Source organism: Sinohyriopsis cumingii, chromosome 6 (assembly GCF_028554795.1).
Source record: "Sinohyriopsis cumingii isolate HCF-2022 chromosome 6, ASM2855479v2, whole genome shotgun sequence".
In the NCBI taxonomy this organism is placed as follows: Eukaryota; Metazoa; Mollusca; class Bivalvia; order Unionida; family Unionidae; genus Sinohyriopsis; species Sinohyriopsis cumingii.
This window is the reverse complement of record NC_142966.1, coordinates 23523833-23544212: the sequence shown is the minus strand read 5'-3', so window position 1 is coordinate 23544212 and position 20380 is coordinate 23523833. Positions and strand designations below refer to the sequence as shown.

Sequence of the window (20380 nt, the reverse complement as noted above, 5' to 3'; positions counted from 1 at the left end):
AATCTCCAAAAGTCTTTATCTTGTTGAATCAATACTGCTCCAACACAGGCATCACCTGGATCAACAGAAAGTTTAAATGATTGGCTGAAATATGGAGCTGTAAGAACTGGTGCACTCTTAAGTATGGCTTTTAGTTTATCAAAAGGCTCCCGACATTTTTCAGACCAATGAAACGTGGTTTTCTTGCTTAATAAATATGTCAATAGTTCAGCAATTATGGAAAAATTGGAACAAAATTTCCAATACTATCCAGCCATACTAAAAAATTGCATCAGTAGTTTTTTTGCTGATAGGCACAGAGAATTCAGAGATAGCCTTGACCTTAGCATCTAGAGGTTTAACTTGTCTATGTCCCAACAAAAGCTTTTTTCCCCAGCATAGTTCATTATGGAGAAGTGAGTTCCAAAGTTTACAGCGAACTTAAAATTCCCGAATTGTCACTCAGAGGTTTGCTCATGTATGGGCAGAAATTTATCTAACACTTGCAATGAAATCACAAAATAACTATTTAATATAAAACATTTACATTTTTTAACCCTTATTTTCTGTAAATAAAGAATCTTCTCTTATTACAAATCTACAATAATACAAGAAAAATGTATCCACATTCACACTGAAAAATCAGTCATCTAATAAACAATAATTTTGCTAGTACACATGTGATGTCTGCTGAAACCACTTAGAGTAATATTTTAAATGATCTTTCAGAGATTGCATTTAATAAAAATAAACTTCATTACAAAAAGCAGTTTCTTTTATATTGTTCACAATTATTCACATTGGCTGACTGATTATTCAGCCAGTATTCAACCACTTAACTCCCTCCACCACCACTGGTGACGTCCATCCCTTTCAGAGGTCCCTCACTAAATACCCCCCTCACATAGGTTCTATGGTTTTGGACCTCCTCACTGTGTGGGAGTTATAGAAGGAGAGGTGTATTCAACTTCCCACTAAAAATCTGTCAAAACTAAAAATCAGTCACTGCCCATTTGAAACACTGTATGTACTGGGCTGAACAAATTTTTGTTTCAACTACTTGACCAGGACAATATTATAACAAGGTCACTTAAAACACTGCCAATCTGTCATAATGAAATTGTTTTGTCTAAAATGTTTTGATAGACTGAAACTTTGGTTGCTTCACTTATGCAGTCAAGAAGTAATAGAACTCCCACACATGGGACAGTTATAAAAGATTATTTACTGTTGTATCACAGGATGTGAATGAATACACGGTGAGGTAGATTCAAGCATTTAGTATGTCCAGAGGGCAGGAATAACAAGGTAAAGGTATATGTAGGAGTTTAACATAGTTTTTTCTGAGTTTATTCTGGTATAAACTGTCAGTTGCTAATTCACATAGCAAATAATGCCCGAAGGGTGTTATGTAAGCTGTGCGAGTCGGCAACTGTCAGTTTATACCACAATAAACAAAAAAAAAAAACAATGTTAAACTTTTATAATTGAAATTTCAATTATTTGTTATGTTATTTTGTTTGCATCATTAAAAAACAGAAATCTTAATTGAGCATAGTAATACATGTTTGGGGTTTTTCCGTTACGTAGCTATATACAGCACTTGGGATTGTCCTGCTTGATCATAATACGGTCATCATAATACCAGTCCTTCAACCAATGGAAGCCAAATTTATTCAATTTTTTTATTAAAAAAATGTAAGAATGTTGTTTTTCTTTAATGCTTACTTCATGTCTGCCTTCACTGGCAGTGTTTATCTTATGCTGTACATGTGACTCTATTTATAGAAGTGGAAAAGTAGTTCTCCTTACAGTTCATACAGAAATGAATGCAATTCATTTTGATCACATGGTAACATTGTGACCAATGGAAATGTTACTTTCCTGTACCAGCTACTGCCAATTGCAATTATCAAGTGATTAAAGTATGAAAATTTTGCACTTGCCTGGCTTGTTTTAAATAGGAAAATGTCACTTTTCCAACAGTCTAGGATGTTGGGCTCAAGGATTTTATCAATCATAATGTATGCATGTATGATGTGGCAAACCAAGAGGCCCCTACAGCATGTAAAATGAACACAAAAAATTCCATCAAAACCAACTTACAATGCGGGTGAGGAAGTCCTGGACCTGTATTACTTTTGCTCTATCTTTAGACTCAGACAGAAGATCACACCATATTGAACTCACTTTCCTGGCCTTCATCTCAAACACTGGGATAATCTCTGAATAGGAAACAACATCTGTTATAACGAAGTTAAAGAACCTTTGAATTGCCAGAAATATTTGCAAAAAACAAATGAAACCAGCCATGTTTAATTAGTGTTGATCAAGGAACAGGTTTTACTTTTAGATGGTAATCAGGTCCACCATATCCCAGAATATATTTCATTTTAAAATTATTAATTTCATTTATATGCGCTTCTTTTTTTCATTTACATTGGAAAGCCTATTACTTTGTGTGGAATTAGTTACAATAATAAAGATTAATGAAGGAAAGGTCGTTTTTAAATTTAACATTTTCACAAGAACAAAGCCATTTTCATCCAAGTTTTAGACACACTATTCTTCATTAAATTTAGCTCGGCATCCACAAGAGGGTTAGAGTCAAACTTGAAACTGATAATTTGTTTTGGTGAATTAATCATGTATTATGAGTTCAGACTTGTTAAACTTTTATTTCATATACAAGCATAATATAGGGATCCTATTTTTCTATTACATAGTGCTCTGTGGACATATCTAGCTAATAAGCTGCTTTCTTTTATTTTAAACCAAAAATCAATTTGTAAAAATTTTCAATTGATCCCAGGCCTATTTAAAAGGTACTGATAACAATCAGTGCTGATGACATGTTTAAGTATGGTACTTAACTTTGTCATTTTTGTGTCCCATTTGTCTATATGTTTGTTTCTATACTTAGGGCTAATTTTATTCATAGTTTAGTTTTATGACTTGTCTATGTGAATTGTACTTTAGATCCTAAATAAATGTAAAATTATAACATGAGACAGAACATCTACTGTTACATTCTGATTCCGTGCGCAATCTACCTGTGAAAACCTGTGGCAAAATACCTACTGTAACAATTAGATTCCCAGTACAGTGGAACCTCGCTATAACACGATAATTGCAGTCCAGAAAATTGGACTGCATTAATAGCGGGTTCATTTTAATGCAGGGTTTTAAAGTATTTTACTTTTTTTTTTCTGAGAACAACGCATTGGCACATATATGTTTATTCATGTCTAATGAATATTATGAAGAGGGTATCAAAACCATTTAGTACTGTGCCATCATGGCTAGCAATTCATCCATAATGCATCTAATTCCATTGAAAAATTGCACACAGATTTAAAATAGTCAATAATTTTGTCAAGATCATTATGTCTGAATTCAACGTCTAATATAAAGCATGAACAGAGTAATAACACCATTTACTTACAGACTGATATCGTACCGTCATGGTATGCGGCTAATCCAAAATAATGTAATTCCATTGCAAAAATACATACATATTTAAAATATTCAGTAATTTTGGCACAGATCATTATGTGTCTGAATTCAATGGGAAAAATGAACAGCAAAATTAGGTTAAGAAAGATGAAGCACAAGTACGGTTCACTACATTCCTGGGTCTATGAACGGTGTCTGTACAAATTTCATGCTGCTAAAATTGTATCATATGCATTTCTGCGTACCTTTATCCATTGTAAATTTCCAATAATTAACACTTGTACACACATTCATTTGAACGACTACAGCAAGAATAATTAACAAACAACACATGCTTTCAGTGTGCATATAACTTTTACTTCTGATTATGTGTATATCAAAAGAAACATGTGAAAAATATTTTTATAAAGATTTTTAAGATGAATGAATGTACAATTTCATACCCTTTCACTTTCCAGCTAATAAAGTGGACATTATTTACTGGTCAACTGACTGCGTCTAATAAAACCACCAAGCACAGCAAACATGTTGGCAGCTTTCGCTTTTTTATGTTTATTAAATTGTGAGAATCTTTTATCAACTACCACATTGTCTGCTGCTTGGTTGTGTATGCAGTTAAAGAAGAAACATGTTGGCTATTGTTTGAGCAACGATTGTATACAGAATTAATTGAAGACAATCACAAAGACAACACTGGCTTTACTCATGGATCAATAATAAGTAAAATTTCTGATAATGTTTATTTTGGCATAACACTTCAAGATCCTGGTGAAATTGTTAAATTTCAGAAGCCATGCCACAATCGTATTATATTCGAATTTATATGCGAACTCTTCCCCCAAGGGATAATACAATTTTTACACACTATTTCTTGTACTTTAAAAAAATATTTTTCTTTGTATGAGAAAAATACACGTACATGTATTTAAAATTTCAGGAACCAGGCCAAATTCATACACAATCTCTTCCCCAAATTTTCTTTTCATGTGCGAATGAATATATTAAGTTTCAGGAGCCATGTCACAACTGCACTATATCTGAATTCACGTTATTGCAGGGCATGTAAAAGCGGGGTCACACTGTACATTAAACCTATGAGAATACAAGGTTTGGTACCTAATGTTACAATAAGATCTCCAGTACAAAACCAGGGCCAAATGGATTTGAGCATCAGTCTCCAATCTGAATCAATCTAGAGTCATGGGATCAGGCCCTTAATCAAACTCTTAGTGAAAATCGAGAGTTCAAAGACCAGTGTAGTTGCAAATAAAATGTCAGATAAAAATGTAGAAATAAAGGCACACCTAATCCTAAGTTTTTACTGCAGCGTACCATCATCCTGAAGAACACGTAAAGACAATTTCTTGGCAAGTTCAATTCACATACCCATAAGCACCTTAGGACCAAAAGCTGGGTTCAACAATTTTCTCATATTATGATGTTCTTCACCGTTCACAAACAGAATGGCCTTTCCAATTAGTCTTTGAAGACCACTGCAATGAAAATGAAACTGAAAAGTTCAATGCTTTCATTATTATTTGTCTATCAGAATATTCAGAAATGTAATTCAAAATAAAATATGTACTCACTTTTGAGATCAACTGCAAACTGAACAGACCCATATCGCAAAATGCATCAGCAAGATCTGGGTCTATGCAGTTTGTCTTGAGTAGTTAGTAGAACAAACAACAAAGACCATGGTGTGCAAGTGCATTCTGAGATGGCTGATCAGTGTCTGTTTTTTCAGATGGGCTCAACTTATGAGTATATACAAGGTAGTGAATTTTCTATTCCATATTTGCACTTAAATAAAATACATTAAACTGCAAAAAACATACACCCAGAACTTTTTTCATATAATGATGTGGTGGCAGATCAGGGTCTATGCTGTTCACATTAAATACTAAATAGAATATAAAGCATACACCCAGATCTGCCTTCATATAATGATGTTGTGGCAGATCAGGGTCTGTGTTGTTCATATCAAATACTAAATAGAATATACAGCATACACCCAGATCTGCCTTCATATAATGTTGTGGTGGCAGATCAGGGTCTGCGTTGTTCATATCAAATACTAAATAGAATATACAGCATACATCCAGATCTGCCTTCATACAATGTTGTGGTGGCAGATCAGGGTCTGTGTTGTTCATATCAAATACTATATAGAATATAAAGCATACACCCAGATCTGCCTTCATACAATGTTGTGGTGGCAGATCAGGGTATGTGTTGTTCATATCAAATACTAGATAGAATATCCAGCATACACCCAGATCTACCTTCATATAATGATGTTGTGGAAGAACTGGGTGTATCTAGGACTGAAAATAAACAGCATGGAAACTGATTTGCCAGCATGTTATAATTATGCAAAGACAAATATAAATGTACAAAGGATTGAAAGTGATCAGCATTGACCCTGATCTGACAGCACAGTATCAATATGATGGCAGATCTGGATTGTATACTCTTTATTAATCCAAGGATTTAAAGTTTGCAGCATGGACACAGTGCTGAGTCTGCCAGAAATGTGTCCAATTCATACGTTGATATCGAGGTTGTCACACTATCATAGAAACTGTCACATCAGAACACACAGGTCAGGTGATTTGGTGCCCCCTTTTTTTTTGCGGAGATAGGACACCATGACTGAGTTGTCAGACAAAACGAGAACCTTTCCCTGAGAGTCCATCTTCCCAGAAGTGAAAGGCTTTGATGACAGCCTTCATTTAAGCATGTTTATGTGCAGAGGCCATTCCCATTGCTCCCACATGACACTGACATTAGTGAAGCCTGGCAACATGTGCACTCCCCAACCTTATGCCCTGGCATCAGTGCATACCATAATTTCTGATTGTGGTTTCTTCAATGGGATTCCCATGGTCAGCCAACTTGGGGTATTCCACTGACATAGGAATGAATGAATCATGCGTGATCATGATTACTTGGTCGAGGGGACCTGAAAAAGGGCACCACTGTGCCAATAATGTTATCTGCAAGGGGCTAATAAAAAGACAGCCAAGTGGGATCAGGTCTGCTGGCACAATGAATAAACCAAGGAATTGTCGAAATCCAAGTCCTGTTCGAAACAGACTTGATGAGTTTAACATTCTTGTAACACAAGCACATGGTAGCCACACCAGATTCCAGTTGGTTAAGAACTCCATACACAGATGGATGAAGTTATGGGATGACTTTTCTCAGTTCGTTAAAAAGCCTAGATGATCTAAAACAGAAAGGAGATTGTTCCTGTCTTGGATTGGGATAGAACTTATCATGTTTTTCGGGAGGACATCATCCAGGTACCCTGCCATCGTCAAGGATGATGTCGACTGGAACAGGGAGACAACACATTTCATAATCTGTGTAAAAGCCCAGAGAAAGTTCTGGGAGATGGGTTGGGTAGGGTTATGAAAATATGCATTGGTTAAGTTAGGAATGATGACATACGTGCCTTTCCTGATGGAGAGGCAGATTGAAATTTGGTGGTGCAATCAATTTGTTGAGGTGACTCAAATCGATGATGGGTCTCAGCTTGCCATTTGCTTTCCAAATTCGAAACAGCCTTGAATAAAACCCTGGAGATTGTGGCTTTTGCACAATCTAATCCACCTGTTTTGAAATGAGTGACCACATCTCCTGCTGAAGGAAGGCATCCTTCTGCCTGGAATTCCGTGAAGGGAAAGGAGGAAAGGGGAGGGAGTTGGGTGACTATAACCTGAAGCCACTCCAAAATGATCAAGGTCACCCACCAATTCTGAGTGAAGAGGAAGATCCAGTGCGCCTCAAAATGCAGGAGTTGGCTGCCCATGGGTAAGCCATATGCAGGTGGTGGGGAGGTGGTCAGTGCTTACAGTTTGGAGGTTTGAAGGCAGAGAAAATCTGTTTCTTTCTGTCTCTGTATGATCACCTATTTTTATGATTGCTGTATCTGAAAGATCTTCTTTCCTAACATAATGTGATTGAGAAATGTATTCTAAGGAGAATCCAACCAACAAAAACAACCTGCAGTGAAGGTCATCTGAATAAATAAGGAGGTTTCACACGCCTTAATAAAACTATCCATAGTTTCATAAAAAAAAATACGGAGAAAAAGATATGCTACGGTAATTATGAAAGACTGTTGACAAAAAGTTTTGCTGCCAGTCCCTTAACTGAACAGACATATGTACAACTTTTACTTCAAAATTTTCAAAACTTGTTCACCTTTAAAGTTGGTGAAATATAAATTTCTAACCAAAGTTTTAATTCTGTATATGGCCAAATTAATTAAAATGTCTTCTGCTGTTCAAGTAAAAGTATTTTCACCATAATAAGGACATATGAAATCACAAGACTGTTCAAGAATGGTTCCTTGGCACAATGTATTTTCCAAAGTCTACTGTACAAGATATAATGTACCAATCAAAATGGATTGGAATTTACATTCCAAGCTGTACAATCTAAAAAGTGCATACATCATTGAGGGAACCTCTCCAAAACTTGTCTTACTATACAATGTATGTAAAGCATAAAACAAGCTCCCTTATCCCTTATTGATCACTGTATCACATTAAATAGCAAGTTCCCCTATCCCTTATTGAAGACTGTAACACTTTACATTACAAGCTCCCCTATCCTTGAATGAAAACTGCATCACTTTTCATTGTGAATGGATTTTTTAAACAATGAATTCCCTATCAAGGTATTCCTTACACAATAATGAATCATATTACATTGCAAATGGCTTATTTATAGCATGAATTTCATATCTAGGTACCTCTTACTCAAGACTGAATCACTTTACATTGTAAATGGATTGTTTATGGGATGAATTCCCTAATTAAGTACACCTTACTTAATACTGCATCACTTTACATTGTAAATGGATTGCTTATGGGATGAATTCCCTATTTAAGCACCCCTTACTTAATACTGCATCACTTTACATTGTAAATGGATTGCTTATGGGATGAATTCCCTATTTAAGTACCCCTTACTTAATACTGCATCACTTTACATTGTAAATGGATTGTTTATGGGATGAATTCCCTAATTAAGTACCCCTTACTTAATACTGCATCACTTTACATTGTAAATGGATTGCTTATGGGATGAATTCCCTATTTAAGTACCCCTTACTTAATACTGCATCACTTTACATTGTAAATGGATTGCTTATGGGATGAATTCCCTATTTAAGTACCCCTTACTTAATACTGCATCACTTTACATTGTAAATGGATTGTTTATGGGATGAATTCCCTATTTAAGTACCCCTTACTTAATACTGCATCACTTTACATTGTAAATGGATTGCTTATGGGATGAATTCCCTATTTAAGTACCCCTTACTTAATACTGCATCACTTTACATTGTAAATGGATTGCTTATGGGATGAATTCCCTATTTAAGTACCCCTTACTTAATACTGCATCACTTTATATTGTAAATGGATTGTTTATGGTATGAATTCCCTATTTAAGTAGTGACGATCTTGCTCTTACTAGACATAAGTTTGGAAAAATACAAGCTAATGCACATAGTTATGTCAATTAACAGAAAATTATAATAGTAAAAGAAAAAAAGTGGAAAAAGTAAGTTAGCATAATAATTTTTTACCTTGACCTTGGTCAAGAACGAGGATATAAAGTCTTTATCAGGGAAAAGAGGATAATCAAGATATAGCTGTCAAATATAAAGTGGAAAATCATTATGACTGGAATTCAATTGTTTACATTTGATAATAACCTCCGAGATCTAAGCCTCTCAAAGTTTTTGGTGTTAGTTACAAGAATGTGGCGAAATGCTTGTGGATCAGCTGTTAGGACCCGCTCTTGTCCATTCAGGTAATAGAAACGGATTGTCAAAGAGTTCAGTTCTGTCATCCATCTGAAATTAAACATAAAAACTCAAACTGTAAACTGAAACACAGAAATTAAGAAGCTTTCCAACTTCCCTGTTACAAGTTTAACTTTATGTTTACCTATGTTAAACACTTTTTGACAGGCATTTATATGAACATTTTTCTATACAAATATTTACATAAAATTACACACATTCATTATGCTTCTTCAGTCAATATAGAAAATCTTCCTGAATTGATTATTGGATCATTCTGGGGATCACAACATTATGTTTTAAAAAGAGACATTTGTGTGAAATTAGTCCAAAGAGTAACTCATCTGACAAATTCTGTGCCTGGAGCCCAGGGGATACCAAAATGGTGGGTCTTGGCCACCACATCAAATTAGGGCAGCTCAAAAAGCTACAACATGGCTTAATGGCCTCTTGTACATTATTTTCAAAATCAATATTTAAAATATTCCACAGATAATTACCAATTACTCATCAATTCCAAAGAAGTCTAAAACCTAACAGTTTTATATTAAGGTGCCTTCCTGGGCCTAAGAATATATGCTGGGGTACCCAGACTGTCTTCTTGGTAGGCCACAGAGATACTATCCAAGTTTTGAAACTGACTGGCACCTAGATGTCAGTCTAACTTAACTGGTACCAACACAATGTATTGTCTGATGATTAGACCTTTTGGATGAAAGGAATCTTTTGCTCAATTAATTCCATTTCACCCTCGTTTTTTTCAGACTCTGATCATCTTCAACATAATAAATGTTTTATTGGTTTTATCACATGATATCACTAATGTTATGTTTTGAAAGGGACTGGTGGCCTAATGGTTAGAGTATCCACCTCGGAAGTTAGAGGTTGTGGGTTTGAACCCCAGCCAAGTCATAAAAAAAGACTTACAAAAATGGTACTAACAGCTGCCTTGCTAGGTGTTCAGCAAAGAGGTTAGTGTTAGGACTAGTTGGCCTGGTGTCAGGATAATGTGACTGGGTGGGACATCATGCTACATGTCTGTGGCATGATGCCCCAGGGCTAGACATCACTATAAACTGCCACACTGCAGACATCATAGCAATATGACTGAAATACTGTTAAAGCTACGTTAAAAATCCTAATCACACACGTTTTGAAGGGTTTCAGACTTCTGATTTGTTACTGTATGAAATATTAAATACATAGAGGATATTTGTTTGAAACGAGTGAATAACGGATATATTTCATCGAGTGGATGAAATACTAGAGTTTTTCACCCATGATGAAATGTATCCGTTATTCACTCGTTTCAAGCAAATATTCTTTTTATTTTATGCTCACATACGTTGGCTACCTAAATTTTGTGATTCAGTGAATTAGCAGATTTCTTACGGTAATGTCAGCTCTTTACCGTACATGTTCTGCTGTGCTATGTGTACCTGCGCATTAAATTAGTTCCACATCAGATTGATAAAAATTAACTGATATTTCCAGAATAACAAACTACAAGTTTCAAGGATAACTGACATTTTAGTTTTGGCTGCAGATGCCACAGAGATGACAATGACATGTACATAAGGAAAAAGTAGTTCACTGACAGAAAATCAAAAGGAGGTAAGTATGCTCTGACCCCAAAAAGTAGTTCCTATAGTGAAAAAATAATATTTTTTCACTACAGTGAAATATTAATATTATTTTAATTAGAAAATCAAGTAATTAACTGCTTAGCATAAAATAAAAATTCATACTACTATATCCCATCATTATGTCACGATAGAAATAATTTATTGAAAACATGTGTTGCATCAAATTTTGAATGGAATCTTAATTTGTACTCAGATCAAATATAATTTATGAAAAATTGTTGATTTCAATCTTCTGGAGAAAAATGTTGCAAAAGATGTAATAAATTTAAATAAATAAATTCGTTTGAAATGAGATTTCATTAAGATTATCTATTTATTCATCTCTGTTACAATTACCTTTTTATTTCAAATTCATCCATGGTTATATTCATACATACCTAACTGCATTAGACATAGCTTCTGCTCTTGTGGCCTCAAACATGTTACCCACTATAGGTCTATATGGCTTCCCTGGGATCTGAAATAAACATGTTACCCACTATAGGTCTATATGGCTTCCCTGGGATATGAAATAAACATGTTACCCACTATAGGTCTATATGGTTTCCCTGCAATCTGAAACAAATTAATGTGGTGATTCTACTTTGAAACCAGTCTGCTCCTAGACAATTATTTTTATTACTAGCAAGACACTAATGCCAATTAAAAGGAAACAGATATAGCTCACATCAAAAGGGAGGTAATTCAAACTTTCATTTTACATTTTGACTTTTCATTGTATGCAGTGAGCATCAGTCTAGACAGAACATATCTTTCCTGGAGAATAGACACATTTAAGTTGTTGCATTATACTAGTTTCTTGAACTGAGTGGTTAGAAAATATACTCAACAGCTGGAAATTTTTCTTGCCATTGTGAGCAAAGGGAGGAAGAAGTATATATGAAAGGTAGGAAGGTTTCTTAACCCTTGTCCATCAATTATAGCACTTATACTGATATTAATGTTTTTGTAGGGTTTAATGCCATTTTTCAGCACAAGATAGGCTATACATGGCAGCCAGTAAACCTGGCGAAAGAAGAACCCTGGAAAACCCTAGGAAGTACCACTGAACCACAAGAAGCTACTGGCAAGCTTTCTTACATACCCATGTTAGCAGAGCATGAGACTTGAACCCATGCAGATAGAGGTGAGATGGCAGTGATCCAGAATGGTAAGCACTTATGACCATCCAAGGCACCACTGATTTTAATAATAAATTATGTACAATCAAATTGATGTATAAAACCTTGGAAGAGTACCATGTATATGTCTGACATAACACCATATTCTCCTCTCTGCCATTGCATTATGTACCAGCAGATCTGGGTCTGTACAGTGTGTTATGAATAATTTGTAGAACAAAACAACATAGACCCTGATCTGCCAGTACATATAGTAATCACAGATCCAAGTCTGTGTTCTTTGCAGTTGGACCCAATGTATGTGCAAACAGAAATGGTATAGTAAGGTAGTATTTAGAAGCAGGTGAAATTATAACTATGTAAATTTTTATTAATTTATTAATATATTGTATGAATGAAACCTAAGGAACTTTACCTTTATATATGGGTTACATGATTAACTGATAATGTTAATGTCATTATATCACAAAACTACATTTTATTTAATTTCCTTAAAAAGACAAATATAAATAATAACCATGATAAATGAATAACCATTACTTATGCTCTACTGATATTGTATGACCATGTAGTCATTTAACTATCTGATGCTTACAAGTATTCTTCGACTATTGGTCACAATTACTTTCAAGCCTATTCTTCTGTGGTTGATTTTCACAGGAATAGGGAAGAGAGAAAGCTGCTGCTGAGGATCAAACGCATGCCTTTTCAAAAGGTACAAATACCACCATACTACAGGGTATGAACAACTGTAAGAAATTTTTATGAAAAACGGCATGTGCATACCTTGCGCAAAGGAGAAAGAAATGGCTGCACCATATTTCTGTAAACCCACCACATCATGGCCAACAGACTGGTATACAGGATCACATTGTAAGTTGTCAGGGTTGGCAAGACAGTACAATTCCAGTCCATTTTGAACCTGGGGTAAAATATAAAGAAAGTCAATACATATTTACTATTTGTACTCACAAAACATGATGTGTGAAATGCAAGGTGTGATATTTAAAATACAAAACAACGCAAAATAACCGAGGTTTAAGTCATCGGATGCATTGCTGTGTTATTAAAATTACTTTTTATGTCACAACCTGCTGACCCAACCACTGTGTGTGTGTATGTGTGTGTGTTCATAAGCAATTACATTGTGATTTGTAATTGAAATCATTGACATTATCGTAATCATAATTATCCTTCAATGGCAGTATAATTGCACAGTGTAATCATGATTACAAATGATTACAACAAAAAAGCACTAATTATATTCTTAATAACTGTAAGAATAATAAAAGGTTCCATAAACAAAGGTCCACAAATGTTGACTATTGCAACAAGGAATGGGCAATTTTAGGTGGGCAATATACAAGCTAATTTTTCTACAAATATATCATGTCTTATAATTATAGGTGATCTTTGTTAATTCAAAAAATTATGTTGAATTGGCATCTCTTCATCAGGTGTAGGGGCCCCGAGTGGCCGAGTGGTCTAAAGCGCTCTTCGTTACGGATCACTGCCATCTCACCTCTGTCTGCGGCGGTTCGAGTCTAAGATTCAGCCAATGTGGGCATGTGAGAAAGCCTGCCAGTAGCTTCTCGTGGGTCGGTGGTTCTTTCCGGGCTTTTCAGGGTTCTTCCTCCACCATTAATACTGGCTGCCATGTATAGCCTATCGTGCTGAAAAATGGCGTTAAACCCCACAACAACAACAACAAATCATCAGGTGTAAGTTTGCAGTGAAGTAGACTTCATCTATTCAACCTTGTTATGGTTGGTCTCACAAGATGATTAGTGAAGCAAAGTACTTTATTTGGCTTCTAAGTAGAAATCCAATTACTAAGCTAATATTCAAGCCAGGTACCTTACTTTGTAGATGTAAATGTGATATAAGTAATGCCAAGTAGTGCACATTTGGCATTTAAATTTGTATGTATATAATTGTCAGTAAACATTTACATAGCATTTAAATTGTTTTTTAGTTATGCAATGTATGATATCTGTCCAGAACAAAAAAAGTCAACAAGCGAATACAAAGCAATCATAATCATGCCTTCCAAATAATGTTTAACCCTAATCTGCAGCGCCATACAACCTGTAATTGTAATCAAGCACCTGTAATCTATCTTTGATGTCTCAGGTATGTGTGTGTGTGTGCATGTTTGGATGTGAATGTATGTATGTATGTATGTATGTATGTATGTATGTATGTATGTATGCCATTCATCAGTCCTTCAAAATACCCCTGACTGAATCTGACCAAAGATTGGCCATAATAAACCAAGCACATAAGGAATGATACTGGAATTTGTAACTGGCAATTCATAAGGGACTTAGTCTAAATGAAAAAAATCTAACATCCCTAATGTAATCTTGTCAATATTTCAGACATCAGTTCATGACCCAAATACAAATATTTATAATCATTTTAAATATCCCTTGAATCTTTACATAAATTTTTCTTCTTATTATCATCATCTATTTTTCATTATCCCACTACAAAATTCCCTTCATGCATTTCCTTAATAACTTTCCAATCATAACTATGAATATACTGTTATAGTTTTCATCCTTTGTCCTTAGCCTGTAAGTAGGTCAAAGCAATTAAGTTCTCCATACAATAAATACACAAGTATTATATTCAGATCACCTGACACCTTACCTTTAATTATTTTTTAAACACTGGCTATTCTCACCCAACACAAATCTACACGTACCGGTAGTTTACATATTCTGAAGCTGTTTTATCATCTGACTGTTTGCTCCATTACTGAACTCTTTTTTTATTGTTACCCTGTCATTCATACATGTAATTGGTCATTTTTTCTCTCATGATGTTAGTGTTTGTTTATGTAAGCTGTTTCTTTTCCTGCAAAGAGCATGCAAGTCAAAGTTTGGAAAAATTTGTGTACAAAAGAACTGAGAACACCATGGCTACTGGAAAAAGTTTTTTGTCTAGCTCTCTTCAAACATATCTTGTTGATATTGTGGGGTTGTTCAGCAAAATATAGGCCACATATGGCAGCTAGTATACTGGTGGAGGAAGAATCCTGAAAATCAATGTAAATAACCACTGACACACAGGAGGCTACTGGCAAGCTTTCTCACATACCCACAAGTCTGAGTACATTGTTACGAGTCTATTCTTAAAATCAGTAACAGCAAAAAGCGAAGACAACAAGCTTTGTAAAATGTTACGAATAATTTATTTCTCTAGAATTCAAAGTGAAAAATAAGAAGAAAAAAAGAACTTACGGTATTGCGAATTAAATCCAAAAATAATCCAAGAATTAAAGACACAAGTCCTAGTAATAAAATTCAGCCCAAACTGGTCACAAAATGATACAACTTAAAGTGCTAGATGTTACAGCATGACTGGTACAATCCTCACAGTCACAAGATGATACAGTTCTCTGCATGACCTCAGGTCACAATTAGCATTTTCTAACAACCATTGCCTAATGGTAAATTACCTTCTAGAATGATCTAATTAGCCTTATCTGATCATCACTCGAAAACAAAAGTACACAACACAGAAAATAGCTCATTTTATTAGGATTTGATTCTTAACATCAAAGTTCATATTTCACTGACAAGCAATATAAGTCCTAAAATCTGGCCACTACAGTGAATTTTTCTAAATACCATAAATGATTGAATGCAAGTGTTCCAAACATTGTGGAGTGATTTAAAATACAATGGATTAAAACTGTGCTGAATGATGCTCATCAAAGTGAGGCATCAATGCACATATAATTTGTCTTTAATTAAAATGATCATTAGGAACTGGCAATCAATTAACAGTAGCTATGCTCAAGCAAGGTGGGGATAACACTAATATGCCTTTGATAATTAAGATTAGGCCCAGAGTTAAAAACGGGTCTTTTTTGTTTGCTCCATACACTGGAATTGTGGGTATTTATGCAAAGTAGATACCACAAATCTTGTGTATCTGGCCTCATTATCATTTTAGCATGTGTTTCAAGATAAGGAATAGAATGTTGAAATCTTCAAATTATATTTGATCCTCTTAACTGACCAAATACACACTCTGCACAATTTTAAACAAAGCAATATTTTAAAGCTTTTATAACATAATTTTTACAATGGTTGTGTCATGCTTGAAGGTGAATTTTCAGTTAAGTGTGCAAGAGTTCATTCAATTCAGAAAAGGCAATGACAGACAACATACCAGAAGTAATGCCTGATTATAATAATGCTGCACAATTGCCCCTAATGACATGCCTGAATTTTGGTACATCATGCATGTATTTGGTGGCAAGCACGAACAAACATTTAAGAAAATAGCCAAGTCTTTTTTTTAATTTGAAACTTGCCAGTGCCAAATTTCAACATGAAAAAAACCCTGCTAAGTCTAAACATGTAGTATCAAAGTAAGACTGCACCAGGGACATTTTAGATCCAATACAAAACTAGTCATTACACATCATTTAATTTTGTCCCTGAAAAATTTATAAGCTGCCTCAGAATACTTACATTTCCAAAGGAAAAATATAATTAAATTTATTTTATGAATTCCTGAAGTTCTTAGAGAAATGAAACTTTCCAGTCAGTGACATCATTCCTACAGACATGAAAATAAATTGCCTTCAAACTTGTATCAACTGATGGACTGAAATCAGCACATAATATAACAATCATAACTTTTCAATCAGGTGATATGTATTTTTAAAAGAACTTATTGCCAGCTTAAGAGGTATTAATTTCTGGGCTGCTACTTTGGTGATTGGTAGTGCCAATCTATAGAGTCATAAATATGACTTAACCTCTTTGCCAAAGTGTTATTAAGTAAAGTCTTTAATTTACTATTCAGTTGTTAGGAAAAAGGATGTGTGACATTCAAACAACTAATAGTAACATATTTTGTTTTTTATTTGTCCGCATTTTGGGAGAAAATCAAAATGATGTGAATTCTATTGTACAAACAAATACAATTTAGCCCAAATTACTATACTTAGGAAACAATTTTAAAACACATTTTAGATGTTATTTTTTATTTACTTGTACAAATGTATGAATACTTTAACAGTTATTTACTTTAAGGTATTATAAAAAATGTTTCCACATTTTACATTTTTGCAATATTTGCTTAAATTTTTAGAGCAGGTTATTTATAGATCTGAATTTTTAGACAGTTCCTGGCATAATATCTTAGGGTTTATGGTGGAGAAAAGATAAATATGTAACAATGAGACCATGATAAATAAATAAAAATTAATATTACTCTTTGAAAATGCATTTTTCAAATTACCTTGAGCAAATCTATGAACAAATGTCTCAGTATCCAGCTAAGATATAACCTATGTTGATTCACCTAATACCTTTACAATCACTTGCACGTTGATATATCTCATACTACATGATTAGTACTTACTCAAATACAAAAAGTCATTGATAAAAACACATGCATACCAAAGACTCTTGTTTTCGTGTTGGAATTTTCATGTGTCCAAATTAAATATCTGTGTACCTTTATGAGTTCAGCATCCTGCAGAATCTTCCTTACAACGTTTGCAGAAACAGAAACAACAATTATAGTATTTGCAAACCCTCTCATTTGTTTGTACCCACCATACAGATTTTAAAAATAAAAAGCATAAAGGATATAAGAATGTGTAAAGCTTAGTCATTTCATTCATTGTTTTATAATTTCTTACACATTCAACTTATTGGTGTTTCAAACACAACTGGAAGCTTTCAATGTAAACAGGCAGACTGCTCGCTGTCTATTTTCTGGTTTCTAGAAATCTGATTAAAATCAGATCTCCAATGTCATACATGAAGATCCGACAGCGACTGCATTGGGGTCATGTTCTGGTGACCTAATAGTCAATTCCAGTAAAAACTGTCATCTGTGTCCAATATTTTCAAGGCCTAGTTATAATACATGTATTTGCAAAACAAACTGGACAAATAAATAGGAGGAACTCTTGAATACATATGTTCAAAGAAATTTTACTCCAAAATTTACAGAATTATTGATATTATCAAAGATGGTGAACTACGTCACTTTCTGTTGCTTGAAAACATAGATCAGCCCAAGCAAATATGGTGACCATATTGTTGAAAAAACTCCTGTCTGATTCAAAATGTCAAAGGTCGACAGTGTTGCAACTTTGGGACCCCCTGGTGACATTCAGGTCTTAAATTATAAACCAATGAATGACATGACTTAGCTTAATGCAATTTTTACATTCTTGATGCCTTCGAAATTTAAAACTGGTTGGGGAAGGTACAAACAGGATAGTGCGAAAATGCTAAAGTCATACAGGTCAAATATGCGCATTTACTCATCTTAAATTACAAATAACATGTTGGTATAAAATTTATTACTAATTTTGTTTAACCAAGGTCTATTCAATCCTCATAATTCAATACTCTGCACCTTAACTGTCATCAAGAAACTTCAAGACGAAAATTGTTGACTGCTACGGACTTTTACAATGGTGTCCAAATACTAAACTGGGTAAAGAAAGTGCATGTTGAATCTTATCATCACAATACAGGGTAGCATTAACTTGTCTATCAACATGCACCGTATTATTATAATGGGTACTCGTGGATGGAAACAGAAAAGTGATAAAATTTCAAACACTGGATTAAAAGAAGCAAGGACTTTTTCAACATTTCAATGAGAGACATTCAGCAAGTACCATCTCTTTTTCCCTGTCTCTAATCAGCAGAGTTGATCTGAACAGTGAACCGCTTTATGCTACAAGGGAAATAACCTATCCTGGAAAGAGAGATAACTTATCATGCAACATACGGTGCCAATGTAGACGAATCCAATCTACAATTTGGTCCGTCAACACCATCATGAGTCTCTTAAACACATTGTCTTTGTATGATTACATTTGTGGTTATTGCGTGTCTTTGTTCATTTTTGCGAGATATTCTGCGCAATTGCGCGTCATTCTTTAAGCCGACACACGGTTCTGAACGCAGCGTTATTCAGGAAGAGAATATGTGCTGGTTTTTTTTTTTTCTTTCTTCTTTTAGAGTGACTCTCCCAACCCCATGCCCCATAACTGCACTAGCATAAGAAATATTTTTTATCATCTCTCTTTAATATTAGACAGAAGAGAACGTCGGGGAGAGACTAACAATTATGATTAATCGAACCATGCAGAACGATAAGTAGAAACTCATTAGAGCTAACGTGTTTGATATTTCAAATAACGACAATTTAGTTCATATGTAAAAGCTTCGTCAGTTCAGAGCTGTTTCTAATATACACGCAGGCATGGATGCCGTTTATTTGGATTGATACTTATGTACTCCCTCCTTATAGCCGGTGTGGAGTGGGTGTAGAATCTGTCGGATCGAAGGATTGTAGAGCGTTTCTTCATTTTATTCGGAGATTAAGAGGACTGAGTTCTACAGTCATATACAAATTAAGCTGGCAGTTTTCCCTGCCTGACAAAGGAACGAGATAAGAGAAGCAAAGTGCTTTGGACTGAACTGTAAGTTCTATAATATTATTGTGATATTTTCAGCAAGGTGTGCAATATGACCCACTTGCACGGTATGTTGTCTGTGTCAGACAATCGAACAAGTATCACCTAGTGTACCGCAAACTTCTTCACTGTAGAAATCTGTCAGAATCATCAAATAAGAGCAGCAAAGATGGTGAACAGACCACTTGCTTTAACGTCCATTTATGAACATAAAACCTCATACGAAAGAAACGAAACAATTTAAAAATAAATAAATAAGGTCAATAACGTCAAACCGAAGCCTCTAACTTACCTAGAGTTTTTCTAATTGGGTTACTTTATCTTTGTCGTCTGTGTTTTTCAAATTTTGTGTTTACCTGTCCGGACACTTATTTGTGGTCGCACCCTCTCTGCTGCTGTAATTAAATCATTATTATATCAATATCTCAACCAAAGATTTTATCAAGACCTATACGATATCGTGATCGAGGATCTTGTAAATTTATTGTTATAAATCCGTGTGGAGCAGATTGTGCTTTTGAAATGATGTTTTGAACCTAATCATGTTCATATCTCCTGAATACCAACATACATGTGTTTTAGTGGCATCAGCTGAAAGATGTTTGGGAATGGAGCTGATGCGTCTCAGATCAAGATATGCAGCCTTGTATATGTTCATGACATGGTGCAACGTGAGAATACTGTCCAGAGTGACAACTAGGTTTCGTAGTGACTGTGTGAATTTAATCTTGGTGTTACTGATATTTATTGTTTGAGGTAAAGGATGTGACTGAGAAAGTCTTTGTGTTGTGATCAGAATGGCCTCAGTTTTATCATCATTCATCTGCAGCTTGTTAGCTTGTTACATGTCATCCATGATTTCACATCAGAAATGTACCTC

General features: G+C 34.7%; 1 protein-coding gene and 1 long non-coding RNA gene across 4 annotated transcripts in view; one reads left to right on the top strand and one right to left on the bottom strand.

Moving 5' to 3' along the window:
- Positions 1-10992, top strand: part of LOC149796487 (uncharacterized) — a 65861-nt gene extending 54869 nt beyond the window's left edge. For both annotated transcript variants that reach the window (XR_016421704.1, XR_016421703.1), the window contains one exon: positions 10809-10992. This is a non-coding gene — a long non-coding RNA (uncharacterized LOC149796487). The remainder of the gene's footprint in view (positions 1-10808) is intronic.
- LOC149796486 (uncharacterized) overlaps positions 1-18777 on the bottom strand; it is an 85574-nt gene extending 66797 nt beyond the window's left edge. The window contains exons 1-6 of one of the 2 annotated variants that reach the window (XM_089961200.1): positions 18697-18777; positions 12816-12951; positions 11286-11365; positions 9173-9313; positions 4822-4928; positions 2086-2204 (exon numbers count right to left, since the gene is read on the bottom strand). In XM_089961200.1, coding sequence (XP_089817326.1) covers positions 2086-2204; positions 4822-4928; positions 9173-9313; positions 11286-11365; positions 12816-12944 — 576 coding nt within the window. In that variant the 5' untranslated portion in view covers positions 12945-12951; positions 18697-18777. Of the gene's footprint in view, positions 1-2085; positions 2205-4821; positions 4929-9159; positions 9314-11285; positions 11366-12815; positions 12952-18696 lie in introns of those variants that run through there. The other variant, XM_089961201.1, reaches the window with a different exon arrangement.
- Between the last annotated feature and the right edge of the window lie 1603 nt (positions 18778-20380).